The 22,395-nt window shown below is 40.2% G+C and overlaps 2 protein-coding genes across 8 annotated transcripts in view; one reads left to right on the top strand and one right to left on the bottom strand.

Annotated features, from left to right (window-relative positions):
- Positions 1-8,667, top strand: part of palld (palladin, cytoskeletal associated protein) — a 175,748-nt gene extending 167,081 nt beyond the window's left edge. For all 6 annotated transcript variants that reach the window (XM_017687836.2, XM_017687827.2, XM_017687824.2 and 3 more), the window contains 4 exons: positions 1,597-1,804; positions 2,855-3,020; positions 4,844-4,977; positions 6,633-8,667. In XM_017687836.2, coding sequence (XP_017543325.2) covers positions 1,597-1,804; positions 2,855-3,020; positions 4,844-4,977; positions 6,633-6,793 — 669 coding nt within the window. In that variant the 3' untranslated portion in view covers positions 6,794-8,667. The remainder of the gene's footprint in view (positions 1-1,596; positions 1,805-2,854; positions 3,021-4,843; positions 4,978-6,632) is intronic.
- A 5,208-nt stretch (positions 8,668-13,875) lies between these two features.
- The window catches only part of cbr4 (carbonyl reductase 4), a 15,624-nt gene continuing 7,104 nt past the window's right edge, over positions 13,876-22,395 (bottom strand). For both annotated transcript variants that reach the window (XM_037537462.1, XM_037537461.1), the window contains exons 2-6: positions 19,489-19,639; positions 18,684-18,804; positions 18,398-18,531; positions 17,735-17,869; positions 13,876-14,954 (exon numbers count right to left, since the gene is read on the bottom strand). In XM_037537462.1, coding sequence (XP_037393359.1) covers positions 14,776-14,954; positions 17,735-17,869; positions 18,398-18,531; positions 18,684-18,804; positions 19,489-19,633 — 714 coding nt within the window. In that variant the 5' untranslated portion in view covers positions 19,634-19,639 and the 3' untranslated portion in view covers positions 13,876-14,775. The remainder of the gene's footprint in view (positions 14,955-17,734; positions 17,870-18,397; positions 18,532-18,683; positions 18,805-19,488; positions 19,640-22,395) is intronic.

Genomic DNA, 22,395 nt, shown 5'->3' with positions numbered 1-22,395 from the left:
TTCATCTGATTCTCTCTTCATCTGTTCATCTAATGGATTTCTGGCATCCCTTTTGTTCTCTTATCTTCTCTTCTTGTGCCACATCATGTTGCACAACCCAGCTGTGTAACTGTATTGTAATGAAGGATTCAAGCACTAGATAAAGGCTCTAAATCAGAAGTATTTCTCTCTCCCTGACATACAGAGCTGATTTGTTTGCTGCCACTCTGTAGCTCCAAACTGCACAAACTTCAAAGAGGCCAAAATCAAAGATTTGTTTTTCCTCTCTCTAGAGCCCCCTGCTGACACACACACACCCACACCCACACACACACATACATATTATGTTTGGTCATAAAATGTCATAACCAATGGTGAAGGAATATCAGGTTTTTTTTTTTTATTCAACACACATGGTACATAATACATAATACACAAAACATAGACAAGATATCTGTCAAGTTACATCTGTTTTGACTTAAAATTCTTTTCATATCTGTTCAAAACATCCTTGTAAGCTAATTTGTCATAAAGGAAGAGAAATCCATCCATCCATCCATTTTCTAAGCCGCTTCTCCGTCAGGGTCGCGGGGAAGAGAAATAATAATAATAAAAGAAAAATAAGAAAAAGAAATATTAGCTTTCTTTTTCATGTTGAATGTAATGGGTCTGAATTCACACTCAAAATTTCTGTGCTTCCAGTGAAATTCAGTTTTGTTGTAGGGTCTGGATAGGTGCATATACTGTGCCTTCTTAGGGACCCCCCCACTTCAGCCTGTCTGCATTTGTCCACGCACTGTGAACACACACCATTTTCGCAAATAGTGTTAAGCAACATTTTCTGTACCCCTGATTAAATTATGTTTTTTTTCCATGATATTCTGAGTGTAAATAAAGCTGTTTATTTTCTGAATTTAAAATCAAAACATAAAATGTACAAAATGTGCAAAAACAAATTGTGCAAAAGTTATGGCACATTTTATATTTTATGTTGTTTTTTTCCCAATTATTTTAAATTCAGAAAATAAACAGAAATTGTACATCAGAATTCACAAACAAATGCCAGATTAGCAAGCCGCTGCCTAGCTAGAATTTTGTCTGTACATGTCACTGCAATGAACAGCCAGAAATGAAAGACACTTTCCATGCAAGTTAAAGCAGAGTGATTACTTTGTCTTGATTATGTAGATATTATGTAAGACTTTACTTTTTTTTTTTTTTACTTACTTTTTCTGTCCACATTTAAAGGGTGGAATTTGTGTGGAATGCTCCTTTAAGAACACATACCTTGTTCAGTACTTACACACAAACTTCGTGATGATGTAGTCCTGGCACACCTGAGGGTGGGAGCGCTGTTTGGTTTCTGAGGAGAAAGTGAAGATTGTTGAAAACAGAGCTTGGGCTTTTAACGTAATCCCACTTCCCATGGGAAAAACATTTTGCACACATTCCCACTCAATCTAGACCAGAACACACAAACACACCATATACTTTGGACCATATAATTTGGTCCAACACACTAAATTCCCAAAGCTCAGTGATTTGCTCTGACATTGAGTGTGAGATATTTGCAGTGAATGCATTTGACTGACTTGGCCAATACCAATTTCTCTGCAGGTAAGTGGTCTGCCTACTCCTGATCTGATCTGGCAGCTGAATGGTCAGACCATCCGCCCAGACTCCGCCCACAAGATGCTAGTGAGAGAGAATGGAATCCACTCATTGGTCATTGAGCCGGTCACCAGCAGAGACGCAGGAGTGTATACATGCATCGCCAGCAACAGGGCCGGACAGAACTCCTTCAGCCTGGAGCTGATTGTTGCTGGTACATTTTGTTTTCTCTTCAGAAATATGTAGGGAATATAATACAAGATTACAAGATAATGCAAGTAGTAACTAGGACTGCACTGATAAGGAATATCTGGGTCAGTACACTAACCCATTAACCGCTAATTAAAACTTTGTTGTGGCTGATACGAGTACCAGTAACCAGCAATCGAGTGTTTTGTGTTTATTTATTTATTTAATTATAATATATTATATTATATTTAGAAAAACAAGTTCATATTATAATTTATCCATATCACTTTTGTTCCACTCCAAAATGGTAACTTTACAGGGAAAGTAAAGAACCTACTTTTACTTTAATGTAAGTCAATGGAACCAGACTTTTTTTTTTTTCATTTTGGGCCGTTTCTTTTGGTCAATTCCTCGCTAAATTTACACACAAAGTAAAGGACAACAGGCTTTTTTTTAATTATGCCAAAAACTGTGTAGGGTGTGAAAGACTGATTAATTTTGTATGTTATGACATGACTACTAAATCAGACATGATAAAGGGGTGCCTTGACTTGAATACATTTTTGATACAGCAAAAATAAGAAATGGCTGAAAATGTGCATTATGTTAATGTTTGTATTTTCAGTTTATAAGAGAATTTAATTTTATAAAAGCACAACAAAGGCTGTGTCCCAGACTAATCCTCTAGCCATAAGCTTACATGTTAGCCTCAAGTAAGCACACTTGCTATTACAAGACACGAGAATACAAGTTCATACGCTGTAAAACAATTTGATCTCTAGTTAACATCTATATTACATGAGGAGTCTTGCCCATAGACTCTTAGAAAGGCATTTCAGCCTGGACAGCTAATCAAAACTCTAATTTTCTGTGTGTCAGTGCATGCACCAGCTAAAACTATAATCAGTTGTAATTATCTGCTGTAATTCCAATATTGGCCCAATACCATATCCCATTTAGTGACGATTAATATATTGAGCACTGATGTATCGTGCACTCCTAGTCTTACAAATCGATGCTTGTTATAGTGCAGTGTGCAGTACTTAAATTATATCTCTAACACACTCTGTTGTAGCTAAAGAGATGCACAAAACACCCACCTTCATCGAGAAGCTCCAGAACACGGGCGTTGCAGAGGGTTACCCTGTCCGTTTGGAATGCCGCGTGGCTGGAGTCCCGTTCCCTCAGATTTTCTGGAAGAAAGAGAACGAGTCCTTCACTCACAACACAGACAGAATAAGGTAAATTCAGTTTCAACATTAGTCTTTGATCCTTTTTATGCATGATGATTATGATAATGCAGTTTTGCAGATGACAGGGCAGATATTAAAAAAGTTAAAGCAGCTCAACTAATTATACTTGGTGTTTCTAGAGTAGCCAACAGTGTGGTCAACAAACAAAGCATTTTTGTATGTATTTTATCATATTAAATGTTTGTTTACGGTAACACATTAAATGGCATTAAATACAGATTTAAACTACTCCCAGATACTTTAAAGACAGTCCAAGTTTTTTGTTAACTGAGAAATTAAATGATTTCTCAGTTCCCCCCAATAACATTATGTAACCAGCTAGAAATCCTAGAAAGTTCTCACATGCAGGTTATCACTCTCTCTCTGAAGGTACAGTATGTTTTATTCGCTAGCAGGCCAAGCCGCTGTGCACCAGCAGCTCCATAAATGGCAGCTGTAGGGCGATTGCAGTAGACAGGCTGTCTAAACTGCTACCACATGTATACACAAACAGCGACGAACATGGTCTTGTAAAGGGAGCATATACACGGGCAGTAAGCCACAGTAAAATGTGGAGTATTACAGACACTACCGTCTCCACCACCTCAGAGAGATGTTTGAGATTTATGGTCTCCATGCTGAATTGGACTTTCTTTAGAACAGTGCAAAACAATTAGTCTCAACCAGAGTGAGTTTTCACTGGGTAATTGGTCAACCACATCAAGATGCAGTGTAAGTGCTTTTATTGGCGCAGTTTTTGGTGCGACAGACTCAGATTTGTGTCTGTTTACACTGTGATTGGAACTGCTGCCATAGCTGATGTTTTTATTGTCTAAAAGCACACAAAAACAACCTGATTATCAGCTGTATTTCAGCTGTATTAACTTGCAATGTGCAAGTTAAGGGCATGATGTCACCATTTTCAGAAAGCTACGCTTTGCCTATCTCAGAGGTCGACAACCCCAATGTTAAGAAGAGCCAGTTTGTCTAGTTTCAAAAATCAAACCATTTTGGGAGCCACAGCATTTCATGTCCATTTTATTGAAGTAACATTTCACCATCTAGTATAGACTCAAATATGAACAAAATGCAAACTTACTTTACACTGCTTTAAGCTTCAGCTCAGCTATAGCTGCTTTGCTCGCATCATCCGCAGGAAACCTTTCCACAGAAGTACAATAGTTCCTTGTAAAATGTCTTTTAATATTTGACGTCAGCTTCTCATTCGCCAGCTTCTTTTTAAAATTTTCCTGTTCCACTTTATATGGTGCCTGAGGTGCCAGAATGTAGCTATTTGGACAACTGTTACACCATTTGAGGTGGAATGTTAAAACTCAACAAGAAGTTGGTGAGCAAGAAGTCGAATTCAGCTTCATGATTTTTTAGAGTTTTACAGCTTCTTGTTGTAGATTATGCTTATAATTGTAAATGTGTGGAATAAAGTGTGAATTAGCAGTTGTACATGAACTCCAGCGTTTAAGGACAATTATATTTAAATTTGTGTTAAAACGATCAGCAGAACTTTATTTTACTGCAAAGGAGGATTATTTTATTTTTACGTACAAATCTAATTCTGCTGTGGAGCCACAATAGGGGAGTAAAAGAGCCGCGTGTTGCAGACGCCTGGCTTATCTACATGATTCAAAAATCTTAATTTTTAGTGACCTGAAAATGTATTTGTGTGGACATGAGGCCAAAATGCAGAGAAATTATTATTATTTTTTTTTAAAGTATCTATGTGTAGATAGGGCCTGAATAGATTCTGGGAATCTCTGGAGTTACAGATACAATTTAAAACTTTTACTAAATCTGTTGGGAATGTCACTTTACAGTATGCACCAGGACAACTTTGGATACCTGTGCATGATCATCCAGCCAGCTTTGAAGGAGGATGCAGGCTGGTACACTGTCTCAGCCAAGAATGAAGCAGGCATTGTCTCTAGCACAGCACGACTTGATGTACACAGTAAGTTGATTACACAAAAATGCACGGGGTTTAAAAAACACCTGCCAAGATGTGGTGTGGACAGACATCTGGTATGAAACATTTCATTGAAAGTGGCCCAGATCAAACAAAGCAGTTGAAAGAGGGAGCCAAAGTGAGTCAATATCTGATAAAAATGTGTGTATATGTAGATACAAATCCACATTTGACTCAGCCAACAGCAGCAAACTCCCTTTCTGCACTCAATTGTTTCTGTAGCGATTACTCCAGTCTGTGCTCCATGTTTGCCATTAACAACATTTTAAACAATTGTAATCTCCTCTCAAAGCTGTTACGTCTCACATTGGTTCATTAGCTCAGGTTAAACCAACACAAGCTGGCAGCCTCCCCTCACTACTGTTATGCAAGTGGCTTGTAGAGGGGATGTAGTCTTGGGCGTTAAAGTGGGAACCACATCCTTTAAACATCTACTTTGAACACTGAAAAGACATAGTAAGAAATGAAGGGGAATAATCCAAACAGAAGACTGTATGTGATGAATGCTGAATGTTTTTGTTACATTTAAGGCTGTTTTCTTAAGCTGATTTAAGCATAGTGTTCAAAAAAGTACACCCTCTCTGTGGAAAAATATGTTTGAATCCAGGACAGGGGTGCACAAGTCCGGTCCTGGAGGTCTGGTGCCCAGGACACTTTTATGATTTTGTTTGCTCAAAAGCACGTTATTAAACTAATCTGTTAATTGCCAGGTTTAAGTACGGAAGCCGCAAAATTGTGCTGAGCACTGGACCTCCAGGTCCAGAACTGCACCTCTGATCTAGGAAAAGGATACTACACCCAAAAAAGCTCATGTGGCTAACAGTGAAAGACTAAATTTAGCATGAGTCATTTGCATTATGCTCACTTTATAGGCCTACTACACAGTAAACACTAGTTTTCATTCACATGCCTCTGGTCTCTGAGGTCATTTTGTATTTGGCAGTGTGCCCAAATGAGGATGCTGGGTATGAGCATAGTGTACAATACTGTGCAAATGTCTTAGGCAGGTCAGAAAATTACAAGCTGTTCATCTGAGCCATAAGTGTTGATTTGCTCAAAAAATCCCCATTAATATTAGAACTAATACAAATAACTATGTTTTTATGTAGGTCAGTATTTTCCTTGAACCTCCTTGCAGCATCTCCAGATAATTTGTAATTATCATCTAATACATGTGTAGACTTCAGCATGTTGCCTCATTAAACACAACTGATCCAGCTCATCAGCTAATTAGAAAGGCCTCCATGAACTGAATTCAGAACTTTAGATGTGAGTAAACACTAATTTCTGCAGAACTTTGGCCTGGAAGGTCCCCAGTTTGACATGCCTGGTCTGATACCTGGCTTGGCTAAACAGTCCTTTGTTAAATGGTGATTGAATTTAACAAATCGTTGCGATGGCTGGGGGCATCAAGGAGCAAACTAGAACCAAACTTGTGTTCCATTCATCAGCTCACAAGATAACTGCCTTTTTTTTACTGCATAAAGCTTGTTGAGCTTGATATATATAGTGCTTGTCTCTATAATGCTTATTTGTTCTGATGTTTGTAATGAGCTTTTATGAGCAAACAGTTATTTTCTAGAAAGTTTCAAACAATTTGACTGATATAATCTTAACTCTTTCTTTTTCTTCTCTCTCAGCCCAATGGCAACAGCCAAACACCCCTAAGCCAAAAAAGGTGCGTCCGTCGACCAGCCGCTACGCTGCCCTGACAGAGCGAGGTCTGGATGTGAAGGCGGCCTTTTTCCCCGACTCCAGCCCCCTTCCCCCCGGCACCCTGGTGGAGAGCGATGACCTGTAGACGCGGCCTTTGGCCTAATCCATGAACCCTGAATTTTTGACCCTAGTGCCACTGTCCCAAACTCAATGCCACCAACTCCTATACCAGAGGAACCTAAGCCTGTTGGAAGATCAGCCGAAGAAGAAAAGAATCAAAGCCTATTAATAGATTGGTTTGGAAGCTCCTGTTTTACTCCACAGGAGAAGAAAACCACATCTTCTTTGCTTTTTTTTATTTTAATTTTTTTTGTCTTTCCTGATGGTCAGTGGGAGTGTGATGGGTGCTGCAATGAAGTCAACATCCTGCTTTTAAATTGACTTCTGGGGCTTTTCTCAGTCTGCACACTTACACAATCGGTTCAAGTTGATTTGAGGGAGGAGGTACTGTACCCATGATGACCTTGTTCTGCCATCGCTGGATTATTTCACAAGTGCCTGAGAGATGATTAACCATATCAGAATGCTTAAGCAAAAAAATAAAAAATAAATAAATAAAACAAAAAAAATTATTAATTTTAAGTAAAGTAGCTTCTAGTTCTGCATGTGTTACAATGGTGCCAACATTTGATACTTTCATGGTATTTACTCAGTGCCTTAGTCTGTATTTATAAGCTGCTGGAAGAGGTCTGTTCATTTCTAGCAGAGAGAAAATGATTAGTGGGCAACAAGACAAGTGTTTTTAGAGGTGGGATTGACTCACATAGTGCTGGGGATACATCCAAACTTGGATCGGACTGATAGTTGCAGGGCTTTAGGGATCTGTTGAGGGAATTCGTAGTGGACTTTTGTATGTGAACTGCAGCAGCGTAGATGTAGACAGACTGAGCACGCTAGCACAAATATCCACCAAGTCTGGATTTAGAGGTAGCACTATGCTATAGATATTGCACAAGGCCGGGCCTTATTTTTTCCCCCCTTTTTCTTTTTCTTTCTTTCTTGCATTTGATCACAAGGGAGTCGAAACTGAGGTATTGTTGAAGTGAGTTTGAGATTGAAGCTATGATGTTGAATGGGGGTTTTGAATGACCGAATTTTTCTCTGCGTTTCCACAGACGAGCAAAAGCCAGGTGGAAGAAGCCTGTGAGGAAAGGCAGGGTGGTTTTTGAATGCTTGTGGGCGGGGCTAGTTGAGGAAAGCGTGAACAGGATTGGCTCTGGCAAAGAGATTATTTTGCGACGTGGTGTCACATGACAAAAGGTGTTTGGTTATTAAGATTTCAAACTAGAAATTAGCAGCGATGATGATGAGATGAAGCATACACTTCTGTTTTGAGGTTTGGAATCACATGCAGACACAGCAAGTTATAGCGATGGCAGAAGTGTGTTTACCACTTGCATACGACTGTATGCTTTTTCATAAGAGGAAGAAGGAAGACAGTGGAGTGCAGTTAGTTACAGACTCATTAAATTATATTAGTGATTTTCTCTCTTGGCTTTATGGCCAAATTCAAGCCTAGTCTATTTAAACTGGCAAACTATGTACTGCCATCACAAATCATTTAAACCTATTTAGATCTCTTTCTTTAATAGTAATAATTAATATATATACACATATGCAACTCTGGTACTTGTAATACAACAAATTAGACAGTTTCTTGGACAGTTGGATTCATATAAACATCGCACAACATTAAAGCTTGCAACTTATTTTGATAATGTATCCAAACATACAACTACATATTTACTCACACAACTCCTTGTGATATCTTTTTACATTTTTCTGCAGTTACCTCTGTCTCAGCACAAAAGCATAAGGGGACTCATGATGAAAGATTTTTTTTTTTTTTTTTTTTTTGCTTTCCCTTCCTTTCCAAGCCAATCTGTGCCTGTATATTGAATGTTCTCTCTATTTTGGTTTATGAACAACAATATAAATAAAAGTCTCTGGAAGTACTAAGCCAGTGTTTAACGACTTATTTGGGAAGGACGTGTCTTAAACTAGCCTTTCAAGTCAGTATTTGCACAATGGGAGAAAAGCAGCTTTATCCATGTCAGCCCACTGGACAAACTGCAAAGACCCCTACATATTTCCTTGAAGATTCCAGTTCATGTTTGTCATAGAGGATAAGCATGAGTGCTATCAGTAGTAATGTATGGGGTGAGAAAGCACACCAAGAGTGAATTAATTATGCTGTTCTGTTTGGAGTTCTGTCCAACAATTCTGTCTTTAGTTCTTAAAATGTGGTAACACAAGGTTTCTCCTGTAGGTTCCTTTGCCATTAATAAAAAAAGGTCCACAGTAAGAACCCATACTCATGAATAAGACCCCTGAGTCAGGGCTGAGGATGAGGTTTATTTTGTAATTGGGTTGGAGGGAAGGACCTAGTGTGCATTTTGCTCTACTCTGTTGACATGACCTGCTGACTTCTTGCCTTTGATTCAGGTTTTGTCCAAAACCTTCCAGACAAGCCTTTTGAATTAGTGAATGTAGCTACTTCAATGTGCATCCATTGCTGATACATTGCACAGTTTACATGCTAATAGAATGGGACACTCTGAAGCATCCACCCATAAGCCTAAAATCATCACATCCAGTGCCAAGTGTAGTCTAGAGGGATATAGGGGCATAGGGGTGTTGTGTGGAGCAGTGAACCTGTGCCCTCTGGAGTGATGGAGCTCCATCCTATACCTTTGGGGTGAGCTGGAGTGAAGTTTGTGATTCAGAACTAATGATCCAGCATCAGTATCAGACCTCACTAGTGCTCTTGTGGCTGAATGCAATCAAATCCTCAGAGCAACATCCCAGAAGAGAAGAGGCTGTTGCTGCAGCAAAGAGGAGCAAAATGCTTATTAATACCTTTGATTTCAGAAGAAACACTGGATGAGCAGATAATGTGGATGGATGGATAGATGCTTTATTGATCCTGAAGGCAATTTACTGTACTTTAGAATGATTTGAATTTGATAAGTTATTGTGTACCACCGTGTTTGACATCAAAACAAATGGAAAAAGGTAGAAATGCAAGTTTAAAATGTACCTTTTGTTACACAACAAGGTAATTATATAATTAAATAGTACAGTAAGGGTTACCTCTTTAATCAGTTTTGGGGGGGCAGCAAGATGACTACAGGAGCTGGCATGCATGTGTGTCAGAATAACAAATGACATCATGCAGCCAGTCAGATGCTCCACTAGTCGACCTCTGACCTCATCCTTTGCCACCGTGAGTGTGCTGTCGTAAGCCGACCCCCAAAATCACTCACTGTGCTAAAAATAAGCTTCGGCCCACTCTTAATCCGGCCCAGCTGTGAGTGGAGTGTACATGTTTCTGTGTGTGTGTGATGAGGGGTGAGCAGAGCGTCTCTCGTGCCGTGGGAGGATAAAACACAGGGTTCCTGTTACACAAGAAGAAAAATGTTCCAGTTCAGGTTCTGTTTTTGAAAATGTGAAGATTAAGACGACGATTTTTATATCCGCCACACTGCTACACACTGCTCTGCACCTCTGAGGTACAAACCTCAGTGTACTATATGGTGAGGGTAGATAAGGACGAGCCTGTTTGAAACACGTCAAGCCTTCGCCGAACAAAAAAAAAAAACTTGGCTTCAGGACAGAAGTTACTGAAATCTCAAGGGCCTGTAACATGGGAAAACATACTTTTAAACACAGAAGTATTGATTTAGTGCTTATTTATTAAAAATAGTTTCAGGAAAGAAATTAAATATGGCGTTTTTTTCTGCAACCTTTAGTAGAGGATGTGTTATTATTTGTAATATTAACTTATTCTTACTTCAATCATTCATCCATTCACTCATCATCATTAACCAAGCCGCTTCCAGGCCAACTTGGAGTCTCATTCCAGTAGGCTGGACCAGGGTGGTGTCCAGGGGGCATCCGAATTAGATACATGAACCACCTCAACTGGCTTCCACAATGTGGAGGAGTAGCTGCTCTACTGCGATTGTAGCTGTCACCCTGCGAAGAAAGGTCATTTGTGCCACTTGTATTCATGATCTCATTCCCACAGCTCATGACTATAGGTGAGGGAGGGGATGCAGGCTGACCAATAAACAGAGAGCTTTGCCTTATGGCTCAGCTCCCTCTTCAGGCTGCCTGTCCCAGCCTGCGGCCGATCTCACGATCCCTCTTCCCATCATTGGTGAACAAGAAACTTAAACTTGTCGTCCTGAAGCAGGTCCGCTTCCCTTACCTGGAGTGGGCATGCCATCCTTTTTTGGGCCAGGAACTTGGACTCAGACTTGGAGGTGTACTTTAATTAACAAAATGTAAACTGACCAGGCCACCCGATTTTTGCTTAGGTCTTCAAATCCAGACCTGATTTTGTCAAATTTTTGCCTTCAGAGGTGCTTGATTAGCTAAATGAGGGGTATTAGATCTGAGTTGGAGCTGAAATCTATTGGAAGGTAGATGTCCAGGAGGAGGACTGGTGACCACTGCAGGTTTTCATGTCTGTTGAGGAAGCTGTGTTTGATGAACACATCCTTGCTGAGGACACAAGTGATATGAGATTAAATTATTAACTATTAAAAGCTATTAAACCTCAGTAATATCAATGGCATGCATGCAGCAGTATTTCACCATCATGTTTTTTTTCCACAAAAAAAAAGGTAATCTGTCAACGTTCAACAGAAAAATGATTGAAATTAAATTAACTTGGTAGAAATCTTAACAATGTTCTACAAAGTGATTTCACATGATATTAAAATATATTCGCAAATACAGTAATCCTACCATAATCAATGATACCTTACAGCTGCTTGTTCTAGTGACATTACAGTGTGAGTATTGGGCTGTGGTCTTCAACAGAGCTCAGTCCAAAACCTTTTCAGCTTCAGGACTGAACTGAAAACAGTCACATTCTCAGATGATCAGGACAGCATGTCTCTGATTTACATCCACTTCAATAACACCTTTTCTGCCCTGGTCTCAGCTCTACAGAAGCTCTGAAGTTGGAAAGGCTAAATTACATATTTGAGCTAAATTAGTTATTTGGCTCATTACTTCTCACACACTGGACAAGAGAGATGATCCATTTGATGCCCCAATAATAATGGCAAATATGGCAAACTGCATGGCCAAAACTTTGTGGACACTCATTGGACATCCCATTCCAAAACCATAGGCATTAATAATGACTGTGGCCACACGTTTTGCGGCTAGAACAGCCTCAACTTATCTGGGAAGGCTTTCCACAAGATTTTAGAGTGTGTTTGTGCCCATTCAGTCAAAAGAGCATTTGTGAGGTCGAGCACTGATGTTGGACAAGAACGTCTGGGTCCCGATCGAGTAAGACTTTCTAACTTGAGATAAGATGCTGTAAGACACAAGTCTTAAATTAAGATCAGATTTGCTTCTGTAATAGGCATTTGTGAAAAATCTTATCTTGACCTGTCCGATCTTGAGTTAAGACAAAAAGATAAATATTTTCTGTAATATGGTCCCTTAACTTTAATTAGTAGGGGGTGGCCACATACTTTTGGCTATACAGGGTACTAGTAGAGTATAGTGTGTGTTTTTTAATAATTTAAATAGTATGTGGACACTCATTGGACATTCCATTCTAAAACCAGAGAATTAATAATGACTTGGCCCCCCACCTTTTGCGGCTAGAATAGCCTCCACTTATCTGGGAAGGCTTTCCACAAGATTTTAGAGTGTGTTTAGGCCCATTCAGTCAAACAAGCATTTGTGAGGTCGAGCACTGATGTTGGACAAGAAGGTCTGGCTCCCAGTCGACAATCCAGTTCATTCCAAAGGTGTTCAGTGCTGCAGAGGTCAGGGATTTCTGCAGGCCAGTGACACCAAAGTCTTTATGCCCTTGCTTTGGGCACAAGGGCCCAGTTATGACAGAACCAAACTTCTGGCACTAAGCATTCGAGTAGGCAAAGTTCTCCTGGCATCCACCAAACCCACATTCGTCCAGCAGACTTCCAGATAGTGAAGCTTGATTCATCACTCCACAGAACACATTTCCGCTGGTCGAGTCCTGTGGCGACATGCTTTACATCACTTCAGCAGGCCCTAGGCATTGTGTATCGTGATCTTAAGACTTGTTTGCAGCTGCTAAGCATTGAAAACCGATTTCATGAAGATCCTGACTCATAGTTTTTGTGCCGATGTTACAGCCAGAGGCAATTTGGAACTCTGTAGCGAATGATATAACTGGTTGGCAGATTTTTATGAGCTTCAACACTCAGTGGCTGTGAATTATATCTTCTGACTGTGCTGTTGTTGCTCCTAAATGCTTCCATTTCACAATTTCACAAACTGACTTGTGAAAGAGGTGGTATCCTATACGCTATACTTAAGGCCACTGAGCTCTCCAGTATGACGCATTCTACTGCCAGTATTTGTCTATGGAGATTGCATGGCTATGTGCTTGGTTTTATACACCTCTTAGGAATGGGAGTGGCCGAAACACCTAAACTCTAATAGTAGTAGGGGCGGCCACATACGAGTGGCCATACAGGGTACTAGTAGAGGGATTATTTCTGCTCAATTTATACAACATATTTGCATAGTATTGCACATTTACCTCCAAAATGTAACTGACCACATGAGCTCTACTTAGCATACTACGGTCATACAACACTGAAGATTTTAAACACCACAGTGTCACTGCTGGACTGAGAACAGTCCACCAACCAAATATATCCAGCCAACAGTGTTCTATGACCACTGATGAAGGACTAGAGGATGACCAACACAAACTGTGCAGCAGCAGATGAGCTATCGTCTCTGACTTTACATCTATAAGGTGGACTGACAAGGTAGGAGTGTCTAATAGAGTGGACAGTGAGTGGACACAATGTTTAAAAACTGATCCACTCAGATAAGCACAACATACACTAACACACCACCACCACCACATCAGTGTTACTGCAGTGCTCAGAATGATCCACCACCCAAATAGTACCTGCTCTGTGAGGGTCCATGGGGTTCCTGACCACTGAAGAACAGGGTAAAAGGGGGCTAACAAAGTATAAGAGAAACAGATGGACTACAGTCTGTAACTGTAGAACTACAAAGTGCTCCAATATAGTAAGTGGAGCTGATAGGTGGTCATACTGTTATGCCTGATCTGTGTATGTGTGCTACTGACAGTGATTTATAGGCTGATAAAGCACACCAAAAGCGAATGAATTACGTTCCATTCAGTCCAACAGTCTTTAATTCTTAAAACGTGAGAACACTTCAGGTTTCTTATGTTGCTCCTTTCCAATTGAAGCGAAAGGTTCCACACAGTAAAATACATCAAAGATAAGTCTGTTATAATGACTTGAGAAAGATAAGGTTTATGCTTTAGACTTTGTGTGCACTTTAAAAGTAACAATAATTCTCTTAAAAAATTGCATTAACATTTGGACACTTTATCAAAATAACCTCCAGTAAACATGTAATTTTGCCAAAGACCAGGCCTATATTTCTGCTGAAATGTCATGATGCTGATGCCATGATAGAGAACACTGCATGAATACTGAACGCACTGGTAGTGCAACAGACTGACGCTGACGTTATTGACTACTTAACACTTTAGATATGCCACTGTAGCTCTCGATATGCATATTCACTGTTGATCAAAATGATCTATACATCAATAAAGCATCCTATAGATTAATAAGTTACTAAATAGTCATTAGCAGCACCCCTGAATTCATGTAGGATGATGTAACACACTGAACATATCATTTACCTGTTGTCTACTGTTGATCATAAACTGAGGACATTATTTCAGATCAATGGCCACAAACTGAGCCAGTGAAGGCCAATAAAAAGGAACCGCCTATTCTTTATCATCTTTCAAAATGCAAAAAATCAGTCTGTGATAAAAATGATCAAAGTCAGCATAAATCCTAACTATGCGCACAAAGTTTCAACCAATATGTCCATCACTGCCCCAGAGTACAAGGAGTAGGTCCTGAAGTGAAGCACAATGTCCTCCCCTTCATCAACAGTATTCCAAAAATCCACTTTGCTCTGCCCTCAAAGGACCGAGCTGTGCCACTAGTCCAACAGTAGCAACATACAGTTAGTAATCAGGCCTCACATAACCAGCCGTAGTCCTCCATCCACAAGCAGAACCTGCCCTGTAATATAAGGTGACTCGAGGAGGAACAGAACAGCCTGTGCTACTTCCTTGGGCTCACCAAAACGGCCCAGGGGAATTCTCCTCCCGGCGTCCTCCTCCTTAAGTCCCGCTGTCATATCTGTCCGGATGAGCCCTGAGTTGGGGAAGAAAGAGGGCCAATATTTAAAAGGCACAGCAGAGACACAAATCCAGCTTTAAAATGAACAAAAGTATATTAATATCCTTAGATTTACTTAATATTTGTAGAGAATTATGCCATTGTACACACTGGACAGTGTGCAAAATTGTAAGCTTTTATCTTATTCATTTTTATACTACAGATGCTAAAGATCTTAAGTTCCTATTTTATACGTGTTAATTTCAATGATAAACAATCTTGAAATTGCCCTTGTAAAACATGAACAATATGCAAGTAGAGGCATGATATGAATTATTTATTTATTTTCATTTTTCAGTACTCATACAGAAAAATTAAAATGTGTCATAGTTAGACAATAGAACGCCAACGTTGCTCCGCTGCACTTTTTCTGGATTTTTAGAAAACCAGAAAATGTCAAATAAGCATCTGTTTTGGTAGTTAAACACATCTTAAACCAAAGAATAATCCTGACTGTCATCTAGAATTAGTAGTTCAAAAGTAATCACACTACAAATATTGACTGTTTCCATAGGCACGCCCACTGCCTCTGTATGTCAGAAAGTAATGCAGGTTTAAAAAATGCATACTAACTATGGGACATAATGACATTTCTTGAAACTATTAACCAGATTTCAGATCTCAGATTTGCTTATCTGAAGCAGGTTATCACCATGGTTCCAACATCACTACAGAATGTGGTTCATATTCATCACTATCAGAATTATGAAAAAATCATATATACTGATTTCAATCAGGAGACACAGTTTAAAAATCAAAACAAAGCATTTTATTGCTCAAATGTAGCCCTGACATCTTTTCACTCTACCCCTCTTTGCTAATTTCTAGATAAATGCATAACCCATAGACATAAAACATAATAGTGTTTTCTCTCACTCATTTTATCAGTCATTGTTCCACAAGTAAAATCAGAACCAAGAGAATGTTCTTTTTATGCTCAGCACTACTGAAACAATACAACTAACGTAAAAAATGTGGGTCATGTTATGTCTGGATTAAAATGTTTACTAAAGAACAGAAGAAAAGAACACAGGAGTGCAAATGGAGGAGAGAACACAAAAATGAAGAGAAGAGCAAACAAAGAAAAGAAGAAAACAGCGAATAGAGAACAGAAGAGGAGAGCTAATGAACAGCAAATGGAGAACAGAAGAGAAGAAAAGAGTAGAGACGAGTAGAGAAGAGCAAACAAAGAAAAGAAGCAAACAGCAAATGGAGAAGAGTAGAGAAGAGAAGAGCATACAAAGAAAAGAACAGCAAATGGATAAGAGAACAGAGCAGAGCAAATGGTGGAATGAAGAGACTAGAAGAGAAGAAAAAACAAGACGCCCATGGATAGAGAAGAGCATGGAAAGAGAAGAGCACAGATATAAAAGAGAAGAGCATGGATAGAGAAGAGAAGAGCATGGATAGAGAAGAGAAGAGCATGGATAGAGAAGAGAAGAGCGTGGCTAGAGAAGAGAAGAGCGTGGCTAGAGAAGAGAAGAGCGTGGCTAGAGAAGAGAAGAGCGTGGCTAGAGAAGAGAAGAGCGTGGCTAGAGAAGAGAAGAGCGTGGCTAGAGAAGAGAAGAGCCTGGCTAGAGAAGAGCAGAGAGCAGAGCGTGGATAGACAAGAGCATGGATAGAGAAGAGAAGAGCATGGATAGAGAAGAGAAGAGCATGGATAGAGAAGAGAAGAGCGTGGCTAGAGAAGAGAAGAGCGTGGCTAGAGAAGAGAAGAGCATGGATAGAGAAGAGCAGAGAGCAGAGCATGGATAGACAAGAGCATGGATAGAGAAGAGCGTGGCTAGAGAAGAGAAGAGCGTGGCTAGAGAAGAGAAGAGCGTGGCTAGAGAAGAGAAGAGCGTGGATACGAAAGAGAAGAGCGTGGATATGAAAGAGAAGAGCGTGGATATGAAAGAGAAGAGTGTGGATATGGAAGAGAAGAGTGTGGATATGGAAGAGAAGAGCGTGGCTAGAGAAGAGAAGAGCGTGGATATGGAAGAGAAGAGCGTGGCTAGAGAAGAGAAGAGCATGGATAGAGAAGAGAAGAGCATGGATAGAGAAGAGAAGAGCGTGGCTAGAGAAGAGCAGAGAGCAGAGCGTGGATAGAGAAGAGCGTGGCTAGAGAAGAGCATGGCTATAGAAGAGAAGAGCGTGGATAGAGAAGAGCAGAGCGTGGCTAGAGAAGAGAAGAGCGTGAAAATAGAAGAGCGTGGATAAAAAAAGAGAAGAGCGTGGCTAGAGAAGAGCAGAGAGCAGAGAGTGGCTAGAGAAGAGCGTGGCTAGAGAAGAGCATGGCTAAAGAAGAGAAGAGCATGAAAATAGAAGAGAAGAGCGTGGATAGAGAAGAGCAGAGCGTGGAAAGAGAAGAGCAGAGCGTGGAAAGAAAAGAGCAGAGCGTGGCTAAAGAAGAGAAGAGCGTGGCTAGAGAAGAGCAGAGCGAGGCTAGAGAAGAGCAGAGCGAGGCTAGAGAAGAGCAGAGCGAGGCTAGAGAAGAGCAGAGCGTGGATAGAGAAGAGCAGAGCGTGGATAGAGAAGAGCAGAGCGTGGAAAGAGAAGAGCAGAGCGTGGATAGAGCAGAGCGTGGCTAGAGAAGAGCAGAGCGTGGCTAAAGAAGAGAAGAGCGTGGCTAAAGAAGAGAAGAGCGTGGCTAAAGAAGAGCGTGGCTAGAGAAGAGAAGAGAAGGGCTAGAGAAGAGAAGGGCTAGAGAAGAGAAGAGAAGAGAAGAGAAGAGAAGAGAAGAGAAGAGAAGAGAAGAGAAGAGAAGAGAAGGCTACCTGGCACCACCAAGTTGACTCGAACACTTCGCGAGGCGACCTCTTTGGCCAGGGAGCGTGTGAAACCCTCCAGGCCGGCTTTGCTGGCGCTGTACACACACTGACCAGCATTTCCTTTCACACCCACCACCGAGCCTGAGGAAACATTCCATCAGTGTCCACTCACCATTTACAGGTCGATTCATTAACACAAACGCACAGGAAGCGGCTCTGTTTACACACAGTCTAGGCTCTATTTGATAAATATTTCTTTAAGAACAAACCATTAGGCCTAAATCAAAAACACCTACATATGAATCCAGCAAAAACATACTGCAGAGGACCAAATGTCTTAAATGAATACCTCACACTGTTCACCAAGACTCACAACTGAGAACTGAGAGCAGAGTAGAAATCTATAATGATGCTCTGTTGCCACCTGGTGGCTATTAGATAAATATACATGCATCTTCTGACTGTTTTAAATACTTGCTGCTGAAAAGTCATTTGGCTAAGCCTGGAAGTAAAGTTGCTTAGTCCCTGCTAAATAAACAAATAAAAACACTCTAGAAGAGCGTAAAGAAGATTCTAGAAAAGGCAAAACAACACAAACCTGATTAAAAAAAAAGTCCATGAATGTAGGAAAGCATGTGTACTTAATAAACTGGTCAGTTTATGGCTCACCTATGTTGACAATAGCACCCCCTTTGCTCAGCATGCTCCGTAGTGCCGCCCTGCAGGTAAGCATGGAGCCAAGCAAGTTGGTGTGAAGAACAGACACCATGTCCTCAGATTTACTCCTTAATAATAACGCATCTCTGAAAGACATGCAAAAAATTGGGAGTAAAGACATTCATGACTCAGCTGGCCTAATGTTCTACATTTCACCACACAACAAAACACCACGTCTTCTCATGCTAATGACCAAAAACAAACAAACGCTGGAGTCTTCTCTTCCACACGTCCTCACCTGTTGATGCCTGCTGCGTTGACTAGATATCCCACAGGACCACAGGTCTTAGTGATGGTCTCAAACGCTCTCTGGACCTCCTGTTCTCTAGAAACATCACAGCTGAGGCCTACATGCTCCCCTGTAGTTCAACAGACACAACAGACTCACTTAAAAGAGTAGTTTGTCCAAAACTGCTGACATAGTAAACAATAACCCAACTCTAGAAGTTGTGCCCACCCTTTGCTCTAGTAACAGTCTCTATTCTTCTGGGAAGCCTTTACAGTAACTGTTGGAACATTACTGCGAGGATTTGATTGTATTCAATTAAGAAAGCATTAGTGAGGTCAGCTACTGATGTTGGATGATTAGCTCTGGATCACAAACTCCACTCTAACTCATCCTAAAGGTATTGAATGGAGCTCTATCACTACAGAAAACACAGTTCCACTGCTCTACCGCCCAGTGCAAGGGGCAATGGACCACCTTAGGCTCATCTACTGCTGCCCCAAAGCTTTGGATTTTATTGGCAATGCTTTCTATGGAGATGTGAACACCCAAGTCAGCAACAGGAACACCTTAAGGCAGCTATATTCAATATTAAGAAAGTCTAGATATGTTTTGAACAGCTAGCATAACTGCAGCTTCATAAGACTTCATATCTGCATCTTTATATTTTCAGTAAGACAATATCAAAATCTCTAATGGGAAAACAACTATGTGTATCAAGAACAATTGTGTTTGTTAGATGTTTAAAATATTTTAATGATATGTAAAATAATCTTTGCAGAAAACTGAACTGTTTCATAGTGATAGACTGACACACCTCCGGGAAGAGAGTCTGCTGTAGCCTGTGCTGCTTCCACGTTTCTGGACACCACCACCACCCTATGTCCCCTTTCTGCCAACAGCCAGGAAACCGCACGGCCGATGCCACGGGAGCCCCCAAACACCACACCCACTCTGGACATTGCCCCCTACAGGACAAAAAAAATAAAATGCTGACACTATATTCTTCTAAACTTACACAGACTAATTCATTACTAAAAAAAATCGAATTTTACAAGATGAGCTTGTGTCATTAAGCAAGAAAAATGGAAAAAAAAAATCAACAGGAAAAAGCAAACTCCATAAAACAGGACAGTCATTTGATCACAAGCAAACAGCTGAAATGCAGTAGTAAAACAATCATTCTTGCTCAAACTGAATTTGCCTCTGTTTGAATCTAAGCCAAGCCTTCTAAATGACAGTACAAAATAAAAGTTATTAAACTGTCATTTTTCATGTTGTTTATTTGGTCAGTCATGTGATTGGTCGTTCACAGGGTTGGGAGCATGGGTTGCATGTTTAAGATCAAATCACGAAAATTGGGTTGGATGTTGGAATTCTCTGAGTTAACTGAAGACACAACCAAGACGACACATAGTGATGCACTGATTCAACGTTTTCTCTCTCACTGCTGATTGTATCTGAACTATGAGCCGATACCATGTACCAATCAGATACCAGTGCCCTTAAATTTCATAGTACCAAACTAATATCACATGCAGTATGCTATAAATTCTATTGTCTGTAGTTAGAATGTTCTGACTAGCTCAGGGGTCAGCAACATGTGGCTCTTTTACTGCCCTGTTATGGCTCCACAGCAGAATTAAATATTTAGGTAAAATAAAATAATCCTTTGCAGTAAAATAAAGCTCTGCTGAACTCAGTTTTAACAATAAATGGTCTTAAAAGCTGGAGTTAATGTAGAACTGCTAATTCAGCCTTTAACCCTGAAGATCGGCATGCAGACTGTTGGTCACCACAACAATGCAGATAACAGTCTCACCTGGCTAGTAGCTAACAAAACAGCAAAGAGAAAGATTTAAGACATACATCAATCATTTGGAGACGAATGGACTTATTTGCATTTATAGTCTCTGCAGCTGGTTTCCTGATATGTTTGATCTGCAAGCAGAAACTGTGAAACACTAAAGAGTGGTGAAGCTGAAGTCAGCTTCTCTTTCACCAGCTTCTCTTTCAAATTGTCCTGTTCCACCTTAAATGGTGCGGCAGTTACATTCTGGCAACCCAGGCACCATTTAAGGTGGAACAGGAAAATTCAAACAAGTAGATGGCGAATGAGAACTGACTTCAGCCTTGTAAAAAAATAGAACGTTGAGTAATTTTACAAGAAACTATTACACTTTTGAGGAGATGTTTCCTGCCAGAGATGCAAGAAAAGTGGCTATAGCAAAAGCTTAATGCAGAGCAAATTAAGTCTGTGTTTTTGTTTATGTTACATTTTTTAGTCTATACTAGTACATTAGTACATACAGAGACATATTTACAGCCAACAGGGAAATTTTTGTGGCTCCCAAGGTATTTGATTTTTGTTGAAAGGACAAAATGGCTCTTCTTAAATTTTGGCAGACCCCTGGATTAGTAAGTATAGTATGTCTTTTATATTGTCAAGCCTCTTTAGAAACAAATTTTCAAAACGATAAATTGTACACAAACTGTAGCCCTGTGCAAAAAAACAATCATAAATATAGAGCAGAGGCTATTACGTTATAGTGCAGACCTTTTTGGGATTGTGGAAGCTTTTAACAACACTGATACAATTTTATGAAGACCATGACTGAGAAACAGCATTGGATGTGAATCAGTCACATCTGCTAATAAGGTCATTGCCGGTGCTTATAATACATACACACAAACACCGTCATCAGGCGGAAGGCAGGATACACCCTGGACAGGTTGCCAGTCCATCGCAGGGCAAACAGACAGACAGAGAGACACAATCACAACACATTCACACCTAGGGTCAATTTAGCATGTCCAATTGCTAAACCCACGCATATACAACATGCAAACTCCACATAGAAAGGACCTTGGTGACCCGGCCAGGGAATCAAACTCAGTCCCTTCTTGCTGTGAGGTGATGGCGCTACCCACCACACCACCACGCCACAAAAGGGATTACCGACTTTTTTGCTATAAAATATATGGCTCTGCAGGCAATAACCAGATACCAGTGACAATACAATCACTACAACACAACTGACGATCCAGTTCTCTTGTCCAATCATCTAACTCACATTAGAGTACAAAACTGAGTTTGTAAAACTTGAGGCATCTAAAAGGGGTAAAAAGGGAAATTTAGCTGAAAACATTTGCATAAAAATTTCACCATACAAGCCTCTGACTGTTTTGACTACTGCCACTACTGTTTTACTGTTTAGTAGTTTGTAATCAGTGAGATCATCGGATTATAATGATTCTTTTGGACTTTGGCAGTGGACAGAGTTAATTGGTCACCCGGTGCACCACTGAAGTGTTCAATATAACGCTGGTGGCACTGATAGAAATCGATGTCACCATATTTTCCAAACGTATCGTAGTCTTGGACGTCACTTAAGTTATTCAATTATTAATACAGTTTCCTGAGTACTGCTACTTTTAACATCTGCTAAAAGAAGGTCTTATAAAAACGACAAGAGGTTTTTCAACTGAACTGCTTCGCTCTGGTCTTCTGAACATTTGGCTGTTGCTGTATTTTAAATTGATAAACAATCATCCAGAGTTTCCTCTGAAATCAAAGGTATTAACAAGCAGTTTGTTGCCCTTTGCTGAAGTCACAACCTCTATTCTTCTAGGAAGGCTCAACACTAGATTGCTCTACAATTTGACGGCACTCGGCCACAGAAGCATTAGTGAGCTCAGGTACTAATGTTGGATGATCAGTTCT

The sequence above is a fragment of the Pygocentrus nattereri genome, chromosome 4, assembly GCF_015220715.1.
Source record: "Pygocentrus nattereri isolate fPygNat1 chromosome 4, fPygNat1.pri, whole genome shotgun sequence".
Taxonomy (NCBI): domain Eukaryota; kingdom Metazoa; phylum Chordata; class Actinopteri; order Characiformes; family Serrasalmidae; genus Pygocentrus; species Pygocentrus nattereri.
Note: the sequence above shows the minus strand (reverse complement) of the source record. Positions and strands in the feature narration are given on the sequence as shown.